The sequence below is a fragment of the Fundulus heteroclitus genome, chromosome 11 (genome assembly GCF_011125445.2).
Source record: "Fundulus heteroclitus isolate FHET01 chromosome 11, MU-UCD_Fhet_4.1, whole genome shotgun sequence".
Lineage (NCBI taxonomy): Eukaryota > Metazoa > Chordata > Actinopteri > Cyprinodontiformes > Fundulidae > Fundulus > Fundulus heteroclitus.
Window position 1 is genome coordinate 38,002,049 of NC_046371.1, and position 20,558 is coordinate 38,022,606.

The 20,558-nt window shown below is 41.3% G+C and overlaps 2 protein-coding genes and 1 long non-coding RNA gene across 3 annotated transcripts in view; 1 reads left to right on the plus strand and 2 right to left on the minus strand.

The window, feature by feature from the left end:
• Positions 1-370: 370 nt before the first annotated feature.
• Positions 371-12,404, minus strand: tmem218 (transmembrane protein 218). The gene is made up of 3 exons (XM_012868147.3): positions 12,086-12,404; positions 9,955-10,057; positions 371-996 (listed from the first exon to the last, which is right to left on the minus strand). The coding sequence occupies exons 1-3, from the start codon at positions 12,193-12,195 to the stop codon at positions 862-864; spliced, it is 348 nt and encodes a 115-aa protein (XP_012723601.3). The 5' UTR covers positions 12,196-12,404; the 3' UTR covers positions 371-861.
• A 2,013-nt stretch (positions 12,405-14,417) lies between these two features.
• On the minus strand, positions 14,418-18,117 carry LOC118564615. Its single transcript, XR_004931982.1, has 3 exons — positions 18,089-18,117; positions 17,347-17,979; positions 14,418-14,915 (listed from the first exon to the last, which is right to left on the minus strand). It is a non-coding gene; the product is annotated as an uncharacterized LOC118564615 (long non-coding RNA).
• Positions 18,118-18,368: 251 nt separating this feature from the next.
• The window catches only part of pknox2 (pbx/knotted 1 homeobox 2), a 176,174-nt gene continuing 173,984 nt past the window's right edge, over positions 18,369-20,558 (plus strand). The window contains exon 1 of the mRNA XM_036143488.1: positions 18,369-18,467. The gene's annotated coding sequence lies outside the window, so the exon portion shown is untranslated. The remainder of the gene's footprint in view (positions 18,468-20,558) is intronic.

Consider the following 20,558-nt stretch of genomic DNA (forward strand, 5'->3'; position numbering starts at 1 on the left):
TTATTTGCAAATAATCTTGAATACCATGTATCATTTTCATTCCACTTTACAATGACTCATTACTTTTTGTTATTCTATCATAACAAATTCCAATAAATGTCATGTAACGTGACATACTGAGGAAAGGGTCAGTACCTTGGCGAGGCACTCTAACACTTTCTGTTTTACAGCATGTGTTGGTTATTGTTCTAGAGCATGACATACCACACTCTAAAATAGAAATAACCATTTAAATTTCAGTCTGTCTAATACAAAGACTCATTAAATATCTCTCAGATCCCCAGACTTTTGTGAAGTTGAAATATATTAACATGTCAGAAAGATGTCAGAATGTCCCAGCATTGACAGGCCATCAGCAAAACAGGAACCAGCTAGTGAAGAGTTCACATTTTATTGTAAGGAAAGACAATTCTAAATACACACTGAGCATCTCTCAGTTAATTAGAGCTGAGAATATAATCAACCAGTTCAGAGAGCTGTAAAAAGCACCTCACATCCTGTTAGAAGAAAAAAAGACCACTCACGCATTGCCAGTACCAAACCAATCATTTAAAAGGAGATAAATCAGAATCATAAACTCAATATTACAGCAGCATGTTGATGATGGATGACCAAAAACAACTTTTTGCTAAATGGACATAAAGACCTGTAGTATGTGAGTAAACATCCCACAGAAAGTAGTTGATGAAGAAGCTGCTGGCTCTCCTCCTCCTCCTTGTTCAGCGCAGTCTTGAGTCTGTTTTTTTTTTCTTTTTTTTTGGAGGGGAGGGGGGGGCTTCTTTTTCCACCCATCCACCCTGTTTTCCCCAGCTTCTGTGTATTGGAGCATTTGATCCTGGTGCCTCCAGTGATGCTGGAATCCTAGTGTGTTCTTAGAGCCTTAGCATGCACTGGTTCCAGGAAATGAAGGGGCAGCAGCAAGAAGAACGCCAGCAGAAAAACGGCACTCGCCACAGCCAGAAGCACGTAGCGGCCGATGAACAAAGTGTCTACTATCTGCAAAGAAAGGAGAGAATGCATTGATTAGGAGTCCTGAAGGGTTCCTCAACATTTTTCAAGACTTCCCAGTCCTTTAGTCAAATTTGGAAGTATGAATAGAAAACGTTTCTATACATTTTTGGGAAATATTTGTACAAACGTCAGGGTTGTAATATTTTTCCTGCAAAAATCCAAGGATGGGTGGACGAACAGACGGGCAAATTAAACTTAAATGTGACAGGAAATGAAGTTTGGAAATACAAATATTTTTTCAGACTTATTTTTCTCTTACTTTTCCAGATATGGGAAATACTGACATGTAATTCCATAGTTTCCCTCCCAGCCTGAGTAGGAACATGGAAATTAGGACACAGCGGCTCCTTTTTTTAGTGATTCCTTAATTAGCCACTAGATGTCATGAAAGGACTTCCAACAGATGGGGGCTGAGGTTTTGTGCACCTTAGTTGTGATGGACCAGCAACCAGCTCCATTGTTTAGTGCTCAGAGAGGGAGATCCCTGTGTGCCTACCTGCAGCAGGACCCAAGCTCACTGTGGTCAGGTGTGCTGCTTTGAAGCAGTGATACACTTTTACATATTTAGTCACATGTGCTCTAAAAAAAACATATTGGCTACTGCAGTCATTTATCAGAGTGAATAATATTGAATTAAATGAGGTCACTTTGATAAATTTGCTACACACCCTAGTAACTCCTCTTTAGAACTAAGTTAAATACATATGAATTTCTTCACTTTAATGCTGGTAATGAGGTAAACGTGGTTTGTTCTAAGATGAATTGAAAAGATCGTTCTGTTTATGATTTTGTGGGAAAAAGATGAGAATAGTGTTGCATATCTCTTTTTTTCAGAGTTCTAATTAATCTATATGCCTGTGCAAATTATCCGTTATCTGGGTCACAGCAATAGCAAACAGAACTATATCAGAGGCAACTGGACCTTTTCTCAGTTTTTCTGGAAATGTATTGAAACTTTATAAAGGATGGTTCCATGATGCCATGGGGTTGTAGCCATGGTCTTGGAAAAAATAATTTGCCTCATGCAGAACGGTGTAGCAGAGATGTTAGACGAACACATGCAGCCTTTAAAACCACATATTTTCCAGTGTGTCTATGCAACTTTTATCAGGACGGTGCATATCTCCATTCTGCATCTACTGCAAAGGAAGAACAGGGGAGCTACAGTGGGATTAGCATGCTAGCAATCTGGATCTGTTCTTAACAGAGAGTGCGCTCGCTGAGAATACTGAATGAATAAGTCATAGTGATGGGTGTGCAGGAAGAATGGGACAAACCCATCTCACATAAAACCATCTAGCGTTTGATATCCTAAATGTTAGAGTGTCCTTAGAGAGTGCTGGGAAGGAATGGGATCACCACAGAGCAGAACATGTGTTACTTCTCCTTTGTTCTTGTGCAATGCTGCATGCTTAAACCCAGCAACGGAGGTCTGACTCTCTAATTCATTTTTTTAAGAGAACATAAAAAGCTAATATTGACCAAGCCTTTTGTTTCGAGTAAACTGTTAAACTAAATCTAATGCGTTATGCAGCAACTGTTATATTACACATTTTAACCAATTCTGTCTGTACCAGTTTTCTTCTGACCAAGTGAAGGGTGGTAAAAGAGGTCAGATGTGGCAACAGAAAAAAACTATGTATGAATTTGAGAACAGCCTGAAGTCTGAAAAGCCAACGTGTTCTGCATTAGACCAACCAGGCTGGCTTCGTTTCTGTCCAGTTTCATGAAATGTGCAACACAGGTCAGGAATTTCAACTCAAGCTCGCTGCCTTCTAAGCTGTTGTTGTTCTTTCAGCAAATAAAAAGAAATGCCTTGGTTTAGAAATCAGTAAGTAAGAGCTCTGCTCTCAAATCGTCTATTTATCCACCTTTTTCAAAGCCTTTAAATCCAATAAATACACGTTGTTTGCTGCACAATCTGAGATCCAAATATTGGAAGATTGTTACTAGTCAAACACATAATAAAGTAATGCAATTAATTACTGTACTGTGAGAGTATTTGCAAAAAGGAAAATCTTATACTATTAAACAAAAATGGGGACATCACAACAGTGTGAGACAATGCTGATTGTTCCAGGTTCGGATCATCCTGTAAAACCTTTGTCTAGAGTAATAAATGCATATTATGTCTTCAGAACATCCTGTAACTGAGGAGTCAATATATTTTCTGTATCGCTGTTTTCTCCCAACTACTAAAAGTTCATTTCTGACTCTAGATTGTTTTGCTTTTTAATCTAGCACCATGTTCCATAAAGTACTTAAAGGAGCTATAAGTAATACTGACACCTTGTAGTTCAAATCGGTACAACAGCTTGCCAATCACAATAATCAAAAACGACGTTTTTAATCGGTGTGTTGCTCTTGTGAGTTTTTACTTACACAGGATAGGTTATTTGATGAGGTACTGTGTTCTATTTCTGGTCTGCTTCTCTTATTGGCTTCCATGTCTGCAGGCTGTTGCTCTTTTGCCAAAATATCAAATGTTGTGCTCTGTTTTGGAAATCCTGGGAGCTCTGATATGATTGGCTCAGGAAGCAGGAAGCACTGCAAAAAGGGAACTAAAAATAAGTAAATGTTTCTTGAAATTAGTGTGTTTTACCTTGATTTGAGCAGGTAAATAAGACTATTTGCCAATGGAATACGATTTTTGCACTTAAAATAGGAACAATTCATCTCTAAAATAACATAATTAGTTATCCTGCACTTGAAATAAGACAATGGAGATGAATTGTTCCTATTTTAAGTGCAAAAGTCTTATTCCATTGGCAAATAGTCTTATTTACCTGCTCTAATCAAGGAAAATTACAATGATTTCAAGAAAATTTCACTTACTTTTAGCTCCCTTTTTGCAGGAAGTAAACACGAGCTACACTCTAAACTGACGCAGTTCTGGGCCGTACCTCTGGGTTTCAAAGGGGACTGTCTGATTCCACTGGTGGGCTTTGGTATCCACAGTGGTCCCACTTCCGGCTTTAGGAGTCATGGGATAAACTTACTAGACTTGCAACCTGTGGCTTGGAAGCCTCGATCATCTCTTCCACAGATGTTAGTACCTACAAGAATGTAACTATCTAATAGTTATTCTGAATGAACCTTTTACCAACCATGGCTGGGACGTTATGGGGATGACTGAAACCTGGCTGAGTGTCGGTGATTCCAGCTGCTTCTATGATCTTCTTGTCACGTTCTGTTCTGGTTTATGTTTATTATTTGGTTAAAGTAGGTCTTTTCACCCTTGGATTTATTTCCGTTTTTGGATTCTAGTTTAGCCCCTTTATTGTGTTAGTTATCTGGTCCCTGTTTTAGCTCTGCTTTTAGTTCTGTGCTTGGTTTGCTTGGTTTTGTCTTAGGGTTATTTTCTAGTGTCCTGTCTGCTCCCTTAATCACTCCCACCTGTCCTTGATTAGTTTCCCTCCGCTCACCTGTTCTATCCGCCTATTTAAACCTGCCTTAGTTCTCTGCTCCCCATCGGTTCGTCACACTTGTCACCCATGCGTCCGCTGCCTCAGTTTGGTAAGAGCTCCCAGCACATTGATCCTGTCTGTAACCTGATCTGTTTTGTTCTGCCCAGTTCTGTTGCCGGTTCCCTGTCAAGTTGTCTGGATGTCTGCCTTACCCTTTTTGGACCCTGTTCTGTTTGACTGTTTTGATTCCCTCTCCTCACCTTCCCTCCGTCAAAAGCATTTCTACAGTGTTTGGCTGAATTCTGGGTTCTTCACCACATCATTCATTACACTTCTACCTGCAGATTGTTCATATTTTAATGAGCCAGGGTCATCTGGAGCTGTTGTTTTTAAGAAGTTCGCTTACAAACAACCTTTAACTGTCTGTTACTCAAACTTTGAGAATGTGTTGCTTGAATTGGGTCGCACCGCCCCACTCTTTTTGCTGCTGTTTACAGACCTCAGAAATATGACAAGCATTTTATCATGGAATTTATGTTTTAATTGTTGTGATTTTGTGGTGGTTTTAACATTCATGTCTCCTGTCCTACCAATCTGTTGGTCAAAGATTTCCTTAATCTTTTAGACTCTTTTAATCTTGTTCAATCTGTGTTGGGTCCAACCCAAGAACATAGTCCCACCCTGGAGCTTGGGTTTTCTTTTGGTTTATCGGTTTTAAACATTGAAGTATGTCTTGAGAACTCTTCTGAAACTTGTGAAAAGTTTCTACATTTTTATCAATAAAATACAAAATCTTAGATTACCAATTCCTCGGCCTCCACATGAACCGCCCACCTTTATTGCAAGAACGGCTGTCTTTCAACATTTCCAACTTGTGTGCTTTAATCAGTTGGAGAAAAGGTAATAAAATGAAGACCTCTTCCTATTCCCATGATGTTGTTCTAACTCACATTTTAAATAACATTTTAAAATCTGTTGGGTCTGACATTTTACAGATTTTTAATAGTCTCAACTCTGGTGTTGCTCCAGTTTATTTTAAACATGCGGTTGTGCAACCGTTGCTGAAGAAACCCAGTCTTGATTCTTCTGTTCTTTCAAATTTTAGGCCCATCTCAAAGCTTCCTTTTCTATCCAAGATTTTAGAAAGGATAGTTTTTATTCAGCTGCAGTCTTTTTTCAAATACTCACAACAACCTTGAAAATGTTCAGTCAGGTTTTAAAACCCTTCATAGCACTGAAACTGCACTTTAAAATATATTTAATGATCAGTTATTCTCGTTTTAGCCTTTGATATCGTCTACCGCTGCATTTTGCTTTCCAGACTTTATCTATGTGGTATCAAAGGCTCTGCACTGGACTGCTTCGAGCTTATTTCTCAGATAAGAGTTTCTCTGTACATATCGGAAAATCTGCTTTCTCCTCAGCTCCACTTGCATGTGGAGTTCCTCAAGGATCCGTTCTTGGACCTATTTTATTTTCTATCTACATGCTCCCTTTAGGTTCCATTTTTAGAAAATTTTATATTTCATTTCACTCATATGCAGATGATACTCAGATTTATTTTCAGTTGAAGCACAATCATCCTTTCTCACTTTGTCGCTCGTGTGCAGGCTCTCCCAAGTTTGCTTTTGTTTGTGTATTTCGAGTAGCGCTTCCTGTGCTATCCTAGTGCATCAGGTCTTGGCGATATCACAGTAAATTGGGCAAAAGACTGGGCTATTGCTTTTTTTTTTTTTACTTGCCATCAAGATCTCTGCCAACTGGCACCAGAAAATGGTATTATTGGGCTTTCTTTGTCCGGAAACAGATGCATACAACACCTTATGGGCGCAGCCATGATGAACTGGTTGAACTCGCACAGCTGACAATACAGCGATCTGATTGGCTGAGAAGCAAAATTCGAATCACGTGACCTCTTGGACTTGAGCGGAACGGTTTATATTTTGTATTGGCTGTAACTTATTAATGTGCAAGTGAAAACACGGCAACATTGTTTTTTTTTTTAGATCACTGCCATCTGTAGCAACTGATCCAAGTGGAAGAAAGTTGCCCCCAGACAGTTCATACGAAGAGTCATCCTACAGATTACGGCCCACGGTCTATTATGTGTCACTTGGATTGTACACAGGGGGACTTTATTTCACTAAATATGTAACATTTGAAGGTAACTGGCTGCACCAAAACTTGTTAGGAGCTTTCATGTACTCGGGCCTATTTCAATCCGTGTATTTCGCACATACAGGTTCGTGCAGGGCTAAATTTTTACGACCGTGTACGTGGTGCCACACTATAAACTTCTCGGCAGCAAGAAGTCTTCACACTGAATTGTTTTAGATGTAAGACCGAGCTTGATACACTAAGCTGCTCAAAGCAGGCGGTCACAAGGAAGCACAGCATCACTGTTCCTCTCTGTTCTCACTGACAGGTGTGCGGTGGGAGACTGCTGGAAAAGAAACGGCTCTAGGTGCTCAGCTAGTTAATCACACATTTTACCATCCGTTCCACTGCTTCGTCCCACTGACTGAAAGTGTGACAAATGTAGGCAACGGTACGCTCGACTATGAAGGGTAAAACATCCGCGGAGAGTCAACGTGAAGTCTGCGCAGCTCACAGTATGCGCACAGCACACCCAAGTATGTGGGAGCCTTTAGGCAGCCTGTGTCTGGAGTATGCGCTGGCAACAATAAACCTAGTAAGTTAATTCAATATAAAAGTTAAGTTTATTTTGGCCTTATGTTGGAAACAGTGCAATGTAGTTCAACTACTCTGTCCTTCCGACAGAGACGGATTGCTCTCCCTCTCAGGAGAGAGATGTATATGTGAAGGGGCGGAGTGATATTACACACTTGGGAAGAATATTTAGTGCGCCTTATAATCCGGTGCGCCTTATGGTCTGAAAAATACGGTACACTAATCTGTGCAGTTCCATTACAAGAGTGTTAAAAAAATTTAATTACAGGTAGCAATGTAACAAAAAAGGTAAAAAGCCTGGACTACGTTGGTGAATACTTCTGCAAAGCACTGTGTGTCATGTGGTAGGTGAAAAAGAAAAAATACTGCATATATTCAATAGGCTACAACTATACAGGAAGCATTGTGTAAGTTTACATGGTTGATGTGAAACATTGCAAAAGTGACTATAGAACTAAAAGTGTGCATCTCTTTCTGTTTATATCCTGCTGTTTTTAGCGATTCTCATAAATGAAATCAATGAAGAGATGCAAAGCAATTGAGTGACACTGCTTAAAGACTAAAACTCTTCAGGTCTGACGTTGCAGTTCCTTTGGTTGGAAGCACTGAGGTTAGTTTTTAGGCTGCCACTGAATGGCATGCTATGCTATGTTTCACTGATAACTTTGGGTGTCAGTTAATATTTCAGTCATGAGCCACCCATGATGATGAGAATGCAAACTGAGAAAACACCCTCAAGCCAGTATGACTGAAGACCAACTGCAGTCAAAAGAGACATTTCATAAGGCCTGCTGTGGAATGGGAGTAGTGTGTGTGTGTGTGTGTGTGTGTGTGTGTGTGTGTGTGTGTGTGTGTGTGTGTGTGCGCGTGTGTGTGTGTGTGTTCTTGTACTTGCAGCTGAGCGAGAATTTTTTTTGATTTTTTGCTAATTTTACTAGTAAAGTGAGGACATTCATGTAAAGCGAGGACTTTTTTTGGTCCTCATCCTTTTTTCTGGGCTAGGGGTTAGGTTAGGACTAAGGTGCCGATTAGGTTTAGGGTTAGGGAAATACTGGTTAAGGTCAGAGTTAAGCCATAGAAAGGCTTAATAATGAATGGAAGTCCATGGTAGTCAAGGCAAAGTCCTCAATTTGTATTTTAACTAAGGATGTGTGTCTGGGAGAGGTGTTGATGATGTATTCCATCTCTTATGAATGCATTTAACACATCTCACTTTTTAATTCGCCAATTACGCAGCAAGCAGGAGCCCAAACTGTGTGAGCCATGTTTTATTAATGTGCCACTGGGTGGGAGCATGTGGGGGGTGGGGTGTTGTATGAGCCACCCCCACCTCCAGTCTAACACTGGCCTAATTGGTGCTGTGATATTTCACTGTTGTTTAACAGCAAGAGGTTAAACATGTCTCTATTTGCTTGCAGGTCCTGTTCAGCCAATCGTCGCTGAATATTAATCCACCCTGACACACGGCACAAAAAAGAAAATGAAACCTTTAGGTTCTGACAAAGGGGAGGTTTTAATTGAGTATAGAATAAGCCAGAACATTTGGGCTTGTTCTACTTTATTATTCATATTTCTGTGAAAAATCAGGATAGGAAAGGACAGGAAATAAGGACAGGACTTGGCTTCTTGGGAACTCAAGTCCTGTCAGGTCCTAAAGTAATATTGAATTGACTTGGAACATTGAGCAGAAATTCCCATTCTGCTGGTTTTCTCTCTGCATTGCTATTCTCATATCTGCGCTGCACAGCGACTACAAAGCAGGAGCTGGCCAGGACAGGGCTCTGCTTTGCTATTTTGATGGGGTGGCAGCTTGCTTGGCAAATCCGGACAGCTTACTGGCACGAGCCGAAGACAACATGGGGAGTGTTTGTTCTGTGTTGCTGTTGGATTCAGATAAAGCAGAACAGGCCTTCACAACAAGCACATACACAGAGGGGCACATGCTGGCTCCATTTACAGGCTTACATGAGAGCAGAATTAGGGTTTCGTTCAGGGTCGGTGTTTAGATTGAACAGCCTTACTCGTAACCACAGCTCATACCTTCAGTCAGTGGAAATAAAGGAAATGAACACACTTCAATTCATCAGTCAGTTGTAGCTAAAGGTAAAAGCCCTGTGAAGCAATTTATTGAACTAGCTCAGGAATCTCTAACCCCAGCCCTCCAGAGTCGTGATCCTGTAAACTTTTGATGCATCCCTGCCCAAACACACCACGACAAGATAGTATAAAAGAAAATGTTGATTTTCTTCCATTTCTGCTCCAGTTTTGATGCTAATGTGCCCAGCCTTTTGGAGAGACCTGCCTGAACACCAGGAACATCCCTCAGGATTAGCAGGAGGGACCAGACGGACTGCCTGGACATTGTAATGTTGCTCTTGTAGTTGTTTGAGTCCACATGCTTCCAGCAAACAAACTTCAAATAAAGTTATCCTGCTTCACCAGTACCAGGATAACTAATGCTTACCTGGTTATACGTCGGTGGTAACAGGTTGATATGTGCTGCTCCTGGCTGTCATTCAGTGTGCATGAGTTTACTGAGGTTTCATGTTATTTGCTCAGTCTTTAAATATTTTTCACTCAAGACCTATGATGACACATTGTAAATGCATAACAAGAGTATAGGAGATTGTTGCTGCTGTCTAAAGAGTAACATTATGTTTTAATTACCCATGTGCCACTACAGCACTCCAATAAGTGATTTTGTCATAAATTCTGAAGTAGTAAAAACAAGCTCTTAAAACAATACTTATGATCATTTGAGATATCTGTCTGACTCTATAAAGAGAGAAACTAGCCAAGTTGTGTTTGTATTTCTACCAGTATGTTTGATCACATGGGGCTTTACCTCCATCTCTGTGAAAGGAGGAGGGCTCTCTGGGCTCCGAGGGAAGAACACAAGAACCAAAGTGATGGTCAGAGCCAGGAGGACAATGGGGATGACTCCTAACCTGCAATAAAAAAACAGTCCATGCTTCTTATTAATTGTAAATGCAGGTATTCTGACCATTATGGCCTAATAAGCTATTCCTTAAAGACAATAGTAGGGTACGCTGACTTTTTAGCTTTCAGCCAAGCAAATACTAGGTTGGACTACAGTGTGAAGTTTATCAAGACAACAGCCTGGAACATAAATCATTTAGACAAGTTGGGTCAACATAACAAAGTTCAACCTCTCAGAAGTTTGAAGACATCCAAAAGTAAAATGAATACTCCTCAATAAGTCTTGACATGCCATAAATACAATGTGTGGAGTTGTGTGACCGTTGCCACGCAGCAGACCAATCAGGACGACGTCTGGAGGGAGAGCTGGGTCTACCTGCTATCCAAACAGCATTGCTTTAAAACTGGTATGGTTTTTCACCTCGTTGGTTTCCTTTAATCTCTCCTTGTTCCTATTTCATATTTATACCTTCTTGTTCTTTTAATTTATGTTTATAGTTTCCAGTTATGTTCAGCAAAACCCTTTCTGAATAAAGCTGAAATGGTAATGGTATGTTAAGGTGTAACTTTGCCGTATCTGTGCTGTCACTTTGTTTGATTTGATTGAAAGTCTTCCATTTAGGCCAGATGTGGTCAGTATTTAAGCGTTCTCCAGTGAATTACATACACTAAATAAATGAGCTACAAATGAGGGAAACCTCTGCCTTTATTCTGCTTCTCAGTGATGACAGTCATGCATTTAACTCATTGAATAGCACCGCCTGTGTGCCACTTACCTGCTTGAATTTGTTTTTTTCTTGGTAACCAAAATGGATGTAGTGTAATTTGTCACGTCTTCCTTTAGATTTTAGATCCTGACAGGTTCCCGGTTTATAGTGTTGGGCCTAGCCATAGGATGAGACAAGGACTAAACCGCACACACAGAACAAGAGACGGTAGAACCCAAATCCTAGAATGCATGAGCCCATTTCCATGATAGCTCTTTGGAACAGTGAGAAGCAGCATCAGCACGTTCTTCCTCTCTGCAGCTCTACACAGACTGCATTGGGGAGGAAATGCTCGAGAACATCTTGGCCAAGCAAGCCTGGGACTTTTGTCATAGTTTATTTGCTTTCCTTATTCTCTTTATTTTTACTAAGTAGTTTAGTTGAAGGTCACTAGCCTTCCTGACTGGAATATTCAAACTAGAAGTTGCAGTATGTTAATAAATGGGTGTATTTTGGAGAGAAGTTGTTTGTTTGTAGCTGTTTGGCTGTTATTTCCTGATTATCAGGCTGTACTCTGGCTCGGTCATTTTAAAAAATGGCCAACTTTTTTTTTTAATTAATAATTATTCATAGCAAAACCAAACCTAGTATTGCACAAGTCATTACATAAGACAGTTGCTCTGTATATTGTAATAATTTCTTACATATTGTTGGTCCACCTGCAATGCTGATGACTAGAAAATTATTGCAGGACAATGGGTTGTAAATTGGCCCTGTTTTTAAAAGAATAGCTTAGCAATATTCTCATCAACCAAAAAATTATTTTTAACATGTTAGACAGTTTATGCTAAAATTTAAACAATATATTGTTGCTGATATATTTTATTTAAAACAAAACATATCTGCACTGCTGCTGAAATAATCCAGCATTTTGTTCAGCATAGAAATATTTGATATCATCCATATCATTAATTATTTTTTTTACAGTGGGAATAAGTATTTCTAGACACTAACATTTGGGATTTAGTGCTCTGCTCTTTTCTCCGTGTATTTTATGGATAACTTTTCTTTTGACTTCTTTAACAAGCTGATAGTTTTGCCTCCCTCTAAAACAAATTACCGTAAACTCTAACATGTGCGCAGTTTCATTTTAATGCAGGATTATTTCGGAATTATATGCCGGGTTAAAATAGCAGAATTTAAAGTGTAAAATTAAAGTTTTAAAGTGCTGATCCTAAGATGAGCTGCTCCATCGTTTGGGCAGCTGAATGGCTGCAGACACCGTGGAAATGTTCACAGCGTGGGAGCGGGGCCGCTCCTTCCACTCACTTTGTGGAGCCAGCAGCTCTCAGCAGAACCATCGATGCCACGAGAGAAGCCATCCAAACGATCACGATGACAAAAACACCCGTCCCCATTTGCAGCACTGCGTTCGTCATTTCGCTCAACCCGCCTAACGTCAGACGCTGGCTGGATACACGCCGCCCGCCGTTACATCTCAACGAGTCGGCGGTAGACGAGGCTGTGGGCGGCGCTAGGCTGGCGGGGGCAGCGCCACGGCTGATGGTGACCACAGAAAGCCGCTGTTTAAGGTTAAAAAGAGTTGATAAGGCGCTCTGGCGTCCGGCACTTCCTGGTAACAATAAGCCTGGGCATCATTGGATAGTCGTATATGAGAGCTGTCCAATGAAGGGCGTCCTTCTTGAAGCAAACAGGAAGCGGAAAGCGGGGCTGCGCACCATTCGTCACCCGGCGAAGCAATTGGTGCGCCGGCGAGGGGAGGCGAGGCTGGTAAAGCATTCAAATAGAAACTCAGTCGGAGCATATCTACCAGACCAAATGGAAGACATTTCATTCATTTGAGTTAAAGCTAAAAAGTCTGATGCGGGTTAGGATTAAGAAGTGGCTTTGATCTGCAGAATATGCTGAATTACAAGCAGTTCCCCTTGTTTCTATTTAATCAGCTCGCATCTGTAGCGTCATCAGCAGTTTTTCAGGTAATGTTAGACTCAGGTTACCCTGACAGGTTGTTCCCGCCTCCTCCACCTAACAGCCGCGCGCTCTGATCACCGTCACCGAGGGAAAACTCCTCCCGCGCCGCCTCATAATCACTCCCGGCTGACTGCTAAGGAACGCACCCAGACACATGGAATCAAACCTTAAACAAGCGGAAAATAGTTTTGTGGTTTAGCATGTATACGGATTTCAACGTGGATAATTATCTTCGTAGCATAAATAATTAGCTAATGAAGTCATTACACGAGTGAATTATGTATTATGAACGATGGATGATGGAAGGTAGCAAAAGACAAAACAGGTGACTATCTGGGTACAATTTTAGAGGGAAAAAACTTTACAAACATTACAAAAAAAAACGAAACAACTAATATCAGCACCAGCCAATGCATTAATTATGTCCGAAATTGTTTAATAAGTGGTTGTTTAAGAGGGCTGCTTGGTCTGAGCAGCGCGTGGTTCTGGCTTCACCGGTTCTATTGAATGTAGTTTTAATGCAGACCGCCAGGGGGCTGACCACTTCCATGAGCGCGTTTACGCCTGCGACGTGCTGCCTTTAGGTGACACTCGTAACATTCAAGCATCCACGTTTATTTCTGACCCAGATCGGCGAGAGCTCTGTTGATTAAATGCTGCAAACAGATCAGATAAATAAAGGCCAAGAATAAAAACGGGGAAGATGTGTAGATTATCCTGATTTAACAAGAGGGTTAAATCAGGCACTGAGAACAAAGCACATTTTTTATTTGAGTGGATGGAAAGTCAAATTCAGTGTCAGCAGGCAGAAGAAGATACTTTCATTCTAAAGCAACACTGTTTTTGCAATATGGCTAAATGAATGCAAGATTTGCTGTGTCAGGCAATGACAAACTCTGTTTTTTGCAAGGAGTAAAAGCCAAATGTTTCAATTTAATTTGGTTCAGTTAATCCTCTTTTTATTTAATTCAAGGTATCCAGAATTAATCAAATGTTATCTCAAGGGACTTACATAAAAAAGAAAAAACTGGGCAAATTAATACACACACACACACACACACACACACACACACACACACACACACACACACACACACTACTCCCATTCCACAGCAGGCCTTATGAAATGTCTCTTTTGACTGCAGTTGGTCTTCAGTCATACTGGCTTGAGGGTGTTTTCTCAGTTTGCATTCTCATCATCATGGGTGGCTCATGACTGAAATATTAACTGCCATATATATATATATATATATATATATATATATATATATATATATATATATATATATATATATAATCTGAAGTGAAGACAACGGTAGTGTCGGTAGTCATCGAAGCACTCGGGGCAGTAACCACTACTCTGGAGAAGACATCTCAGTCCAGAAGAGCGCCATCTTAAGAAGAGCTAAGAAATGCAGAAGAGCCCTCTAACTGCCAGGCTTCTGGTGAGCTTGAGAAATGGAGAGCCACCCACCCTGCTCAGGAGTATGAGGGGTGGGTGAGAGAATAATCACCCACCCCTCATACTGCGTGCCACAAAGACTCCTTGATAGGTGTCAAGACGTTTTCAGGAACAACTGAACGAAAGTCACAAAAGATTTAAGCCTGTTTGGTGATCAGTCCAAAAAAAAAAGAGCAAACCAAAAATAATTCCAAACTGTGGGTTTAAATAAAAAATATTTTAATGCCATTTTAAAGGTTGTTCTTTTCAGAAGTTCATTTTAACCTGACAAACAAGCATCATCAAAGCACATAACCTAATAAATGGCAGTCTCTCTATTCTAAGCATATCAAGGACAATAAGGAACACAGCATTGTATCATGGAAATCCAACCTTTATCTCCCACTAATAATCCCCTTAGCTTCCCGCTTTCACGCTATACTAACCGTTCCGCTGCAGCAGACCTGGAGCACAGTTTCACTGTACCTTGCTTTTAGTTTGAGTAAAGGAGGATTTTCAAAGCTCTAACTTTTATGCACACATCCCAATTAATGCACTTATGAAGACAGAAAATAAAAAAAGAAGAAGAGACACACACAAACTGATCCGTTGCCATCTAAAGTGTATGTGGAAAGCACAGCTTTCACAGCTGTCATCCTGGTAGATTTGGCCCTTGGAGATCCTCAGCAATTTCAGCTGTGGTCCTCTGGGAGGCGCCACAGGGCCCTAAGATCAATGAATATAGAAGTAAAGTTTACCCTTCAGCCATCATGGCACTTTGTTTTTTTAACAAAGAAAACGACTTGAAATGCAATATCTGAAATTAATGTATGCTCTGATTCTCTAATACTTAATATGTTTCTATAGTCTAATTTATTTCAAGCATTTTATTAAATACGTTTCTTGGTTTTTAATAGTTGTCTTTAAGTAGAAAGTGAAACATTGCATTTTTGTTGTATAGACTATATATTGTCCTCTAAAGTCTTTTGAAAACCTTATCACTTTGGGGTCTACAGACCACTTTTATTTGCATTGAATGCTCTGTTTCATTTGCCTTGGCAATCAGAGCTGTGATCTGGGAGTAGTGTCCTACCCCAGAGGCTGCAACCAGTTTGGTCCAGAATCTCTTACTGAGATACAGGGATGGCATCACAGCAAATTCTGTTCAGTGACCAGGTTAACTACAAATACAACTACAACCAGAAATCCAAGCTAATTTAAACACATTTCACATTTTATGCACTCCAACACTAACAGAGTGGCAATAATTAAATAGTATCAAAGGTGTACGAAGTGGAAATAAACAGTATAATCCTGCTACAATCGCTGTTTTATGTGTGGCAGCCATATTGGATTTTAATATTGGGTTCTATGAGGAACGTTCCTTCTTTCAATATAAGGTTGTGAGTTTGTTTGAACTATACTGTTTGAACACAGAGAATGTAGGAAACTACATCATTAATTATAACTATTGTATGAACCTGAATAGTAGCAGAGCTCAATGTTTTATTTTATAATTTGCAGTTCAGTGAATTGTTGCTTTAGATTCAGCACCTGAATTCTGACGTAAGTTGAACACAGCGTAATAACTCAACACAGCTAGCTGCAAGTTTAACTCCTCCCAGCCAGCAGGTGGCGCACTCTCCAGCTCTCATTCCAATGTTCAGTTGTACTGTTTGCCAGCCGGTTGCCTGGTCCTTTGGTTTTTTGACTTTCTGGAAATTAGACAAAAGTTTTGTACTTGACAAGGGAAAAGGTGAGCAATGATATTAAGCGTACATTGTATGGAAAAACATCAGTTCAAGTATCTTGGATTATGGTTTGACAGCAAACTGTCTTGGAATTTAGTTTCAAAATCTAGAATGATGTTGTTTTAGAACTGTCTCAAATAATAAACAGATTACGTATACTGAGGAAATAAGTATGTGGTTTTCCAGTGGGTGCCAGCTCATATTGGAATAGAAGGTCATGAATTAGCTGATAAATATGCAAAGCAGGGTGCAACACAATTAAACATAGGTTTCTCTGTTATGTATTCATAGACAGAAATTAAGTTATGGTTCCGCTGAGCTCCATATAGCTCCACACATCCATCTGGAATCGCTGCCATTGGGTGGGATTTCAATACCACATAAAATGGATGAGCCAATCAGGATCGCGGGGCAGGATTTTTTTAATATGTGACGTATCAGAGAAGTGACTGTTTAGATTCAGACAACAATGGCAGCGCAGAGCGAGGAAGCAAGCAGTAACATTGATGCTGCTATTTCATCAGTGTTGTACAAACTACTGAATATTAATTATTTAAAAGAACACCAGAGAATGTCATTGGAAACTTTTGTTAGTGGAAACGATGTTTTCACTGTACTCCCGATTGGGCTTGGCAAGAACTTGGACTTCCCTAACTTCAGCATCACGGGTTGGTTTCATGTGAGTGGTTGAAGTAGCACGTCAGTAAAGATGACGGACAAGTGCTTCATATGCAACTATATGCATGGATTTTTGATAAGGCCCCTCCTTCTGAACATCATCTCTAATGGAACAATACCAGATGGACGTGTGGAGCTCTGCAGAATGAAATCCATCTGGTGAGGGTCAGGTTATAAATTAAGAGCATTGTAAAGAGTAATATAAAAAGAAGGTGGCAAAGAGACTGGGACGAAAGTAGTAGCGGCCATTTCTATTACTATGTTCATCAACATATTTGGGGAAGAATGGAGATCGGGGTGATCTTTGAGGATGTTCTGTCACGTTTAATGATGGGACACACATTACACTGATGGAAAACATCCACCTGGAGACTGTGAGCATTGTGGGGAGACAACAGAACATGTGGTTTTGACTTGCACTAAATACAGACGACACAGCAGAAGCCTCAGGGCAAGAATAATTCAGAATGAAATACCATTTAATATCAATAGTATACTGCAGGGATGTTAAGATACAGAAATTTGTAAAGCGGTCCTGAAATTTATGAAAAGTTCAGGATTGCTTTGGCGTATTCAGATTGGGCAGACTTGACTAACCATCACGGCTCACACTCCATCCTGGAAGGTGGCGGTAATGCACCTCTTCATTGTTTGTCAGCTGCCAGTAAACTTCACAAGATGAAGAAGAAGAAGGTCCTTTTGTTAGCATTAGCAAGCATTTAACTTACCTGTCCTGAAGGAAAGCGGACACCTCTGTGTGGCTTATGTTCTGAACCCCTTCGCTTCCTTGAATTGGCACCAACTCTGAAACGTTGACCGATGTTCAACCTCGTTTGGCTTCTTTTTCTGTTCCACTTCAATCTGAGAAATGTAATAACTAGAAGCTATTTCTACTCAGCAGAGTTACTGTCTGGCAATGCCTGAGCACCGTCTGACAGGACTTTAACCTACTATTCCTATTAGTGCAGAATCCTTTGGCGTCGATGTTGGCATCATTACCAGAAGTGAATATTTAAACATTTTGGACCCGTCTAAATTTATATACCATATATTTGTTTTTCAATAAAATTAATATTTGTATTCTGCACCAATCTAGACATTCTGTGGAGATATCATTTTTGAAAAATGTATCTTTTTAGATGAAAGTTGCAGCGATAACCTTTAAATACAGTAGTAAACATGCATCCATTATCTAGACCACCTATCCGTTCAGAATCAGGGGGGCTGGTGCCTGTCTCCAGGGGACAGAGTGAGAGGTGGGGGTCCCCCTGGACAGGTCACGCTCCATCACAGGGCAGCACAGAGACACACAACCATTAAACCAACAGTCCTGTTAGTGCCTGTGAGACTTTGGGACGAAGCTGGAGTACCAGGAGAGAACCCGGCACGCACAGGGAATAAAAAAAAAAACAACTGGATTATTCAGTGTTTGCATTCTTCCATCGTATTACTGTTATTTGTCATTTTTACCTGAAAACTGGTTAAAACCATTGCTTTAGACTAAATACTTTAGCCCCAGTGAGTCCTGAGGGGACAGCAGAGACATCCTGCCGTGTTCTCTGTTCCAAACAGAAAGCTGTGGTCAGAATTCAGCTGCAGATCAACTCTTTCCTCTCTGTCCTTCCAGCAGCGACACTAACACAGCCTCTGATGTGTTTCCCTTTTTGGATCCTCTTCCCCGTGATTGTCGTTTTTCCCACGGACTCTGGAAGGCAGCAGTAGAGGGGGGGACGTAGACCCAGACGGTGGGAGGTGGGAGGGGCCTGGTGCGGCTGACGTCAGCGGCTGTGTGGAGGAGTATAGGCTGTGCTGTCAGCCCAGTGTCAGTCTGATGAAGATTGGCATGCAGGTAAGCTGTCATTCATTTTCAGTGTCAGTGTATGGGAGCAGAGCTGCAGCACTTCAGCGTCCTTCCTTCCCCCCTTTCCCCCCCCCCTCCCTCCTCCTCTCCCCTCCCCTCCTCCCCACCCCACCCCACTCCATCACGGGAGCCAGGACATTATTCACCCAGTCAGACAGCCAGGCCAGAGTGGGGACGGGGAGTGGGCGGCAAGAGGGGTGGGGGGGGCAGGAGGGGAGAGAAATAGAGAGTGAGAGAGGGAGGGAGAGAGAGACGGACGGAGGGAGGGAGGGGGAGAGAGAGAGGGAAGGAGAGGAGGAGATGCGTTCAGTGCTGGGCTGAATGAGCTGACAGTTTTTGCTCTTTTCTTCCTGCACGTCTCCGTCCGGATCTTTTGTTTTTATCTGAGTAATAAAGCGCAGAAATGATCGGGGTTGGTGTTTGGGAGGCAGGCGTGAAGGATGCGTCCTGAAGCGTCAGCATGCCCTCCTCACAGGGACTCCGAGTTAAATTAGCGCCTTTCCGCTGGAAGTGGCCCTTTTCTTCAGCTTTGGAAAGGAAGGACGAGTTTAGAGCTGCAGCGGCTCTTCTCTGTCCGGCCGGACGCGTTTAGTTTCTGGGACGCTTTCATGCGTAAATCTGGCGGCAGTCTGCGCGTAAAGAGGAGCCGCAGTCTGGGACTGAACTGCGCAAATGTTTCAGCGTAGAGCACATTGTCCATGTGCTGTTTTTTTTTTTTTTTTTTTTTTTTTTTTTAGTGTGAATACTTTTGCCTGAATATATTTATGAGAAATAACGAACTGAACGCAGAGAAATATTCCCATTTCCTTCCTAATGACTGATGGTATTTTCCTCTGATTGTCTGTAATTCTCTGAGTAACCTGAAACAGACTTTTCTTCAAAGTAGAAACAGTTTTTAGTTTTTTTTTGTTGTATTTGTGCTAAAAATTCCTTTTTGTCTTTATTAAACATGTGCGGGTTTGGTGTTGTTTGGGATTTCTGGTTGGAGCTCTCATGTTGGGCCTTGAGGAAAAAACTCCTCTGTGAACTGAACAGTGACCTTCTTTGTGTGCCACCCATCAGCAGCTTCCCTTTCCCCTCCATACTTCTTCCCTAACTTCTTGGCTGTTTTAATGTTTTTGCCAGAGCCTTGGCAGAGCGATGGGACAGCTCTCCTCGGCAGTAAACGGGCCTCTTTGATTTGACGTGAGGGAAAAAGCAGAGCGCTCTGTGAGTTGACTCAGCTTTGATCTGTGCCCTGCCAGGCCAGCATCACCTGCAGCTTCAGCATTTATTGGGGAATTTCCTGGAAGCTGCTGCCTTTGGTGTCTGACCATAGAAAAATAACACAACAGAGCATATCTGAGCGTAAACGAGGACCTTCTTCTTCCGGCTAAATACACATGGATCCCCCTGCTTGCCTGAGACTCAGACGGCTTGGGCTCCCTCGCTGTCGGCAGGCGCTGGTGAAGCCCTCTGAGGAACGCCGGCTTAAACAAAAGCTTTGAAAGGCTGCTGTTGTTGCAGATGAAGCAGTTGTCGTGCTCACACGCAGACACATACATGGTGGCCCTCAGAGATGTTTGTTCTTTGTTGTCATGTACCCCGCACAGCTGTGTGCATCTTCAGAAGAGGCATCATGTCAATTTAGTAGATCTACCAAACCCTGCTGGGATCTTAATTGATGATTTGTGTCATTGGACAAGCAGCCCGCGGGCACATTTGGGGCTGCTGTGGAAAGCTCCATCGCCATTTGCATATTCCCATTTCTGCTATATGGGAGAAATGACTTGATAAGGTGGGGATGCTGTGCATTCCTGCAGCTTCTTTAGGGAGGCGGTAATCACTAAGACATTCAGTCACACTAAGTGAGGAAACAAACATGGTGAGGAGGAAAGTCTGTCTCCAACCCATTTATAAAATTCTCTATGACTAAATGAAACTATGGACAGAAAACGTCGGATTTCCTATTTCTTTCTTACTGATTCTATTATAAATGAGCCTGTTAGAAGTTCTCGCTGTATGATAACCATGAGCCCAAATATCAAGGTAACACTATATTCACATAAAATGTTATAAAAGCTAATGTAATAATCTATA

Coding starts and splice junctions, on each gene's coding strand:
- tmem218 (XM_012868147.3), bottom strand. CDS start 12,195: ATGACGAACGCAGTGCTGCAAATGGGGACGGGTGTTTTTGTCATCGTG. Junction 10,058..12,085: donor AGAGCTGCTGGCTCCACAAA/GTGAGTGGAAGG, acceptor TTTTTATTGCAG/GTTAGGAGTCATCCCCATTG. Junction 997..9,954: donor CTCCTTTCACAGAGATGGAG/GTAAAGCCCCAT, acceptor CTTTCTTTGCAG/ATAGTAGACACTTTGTTCAT.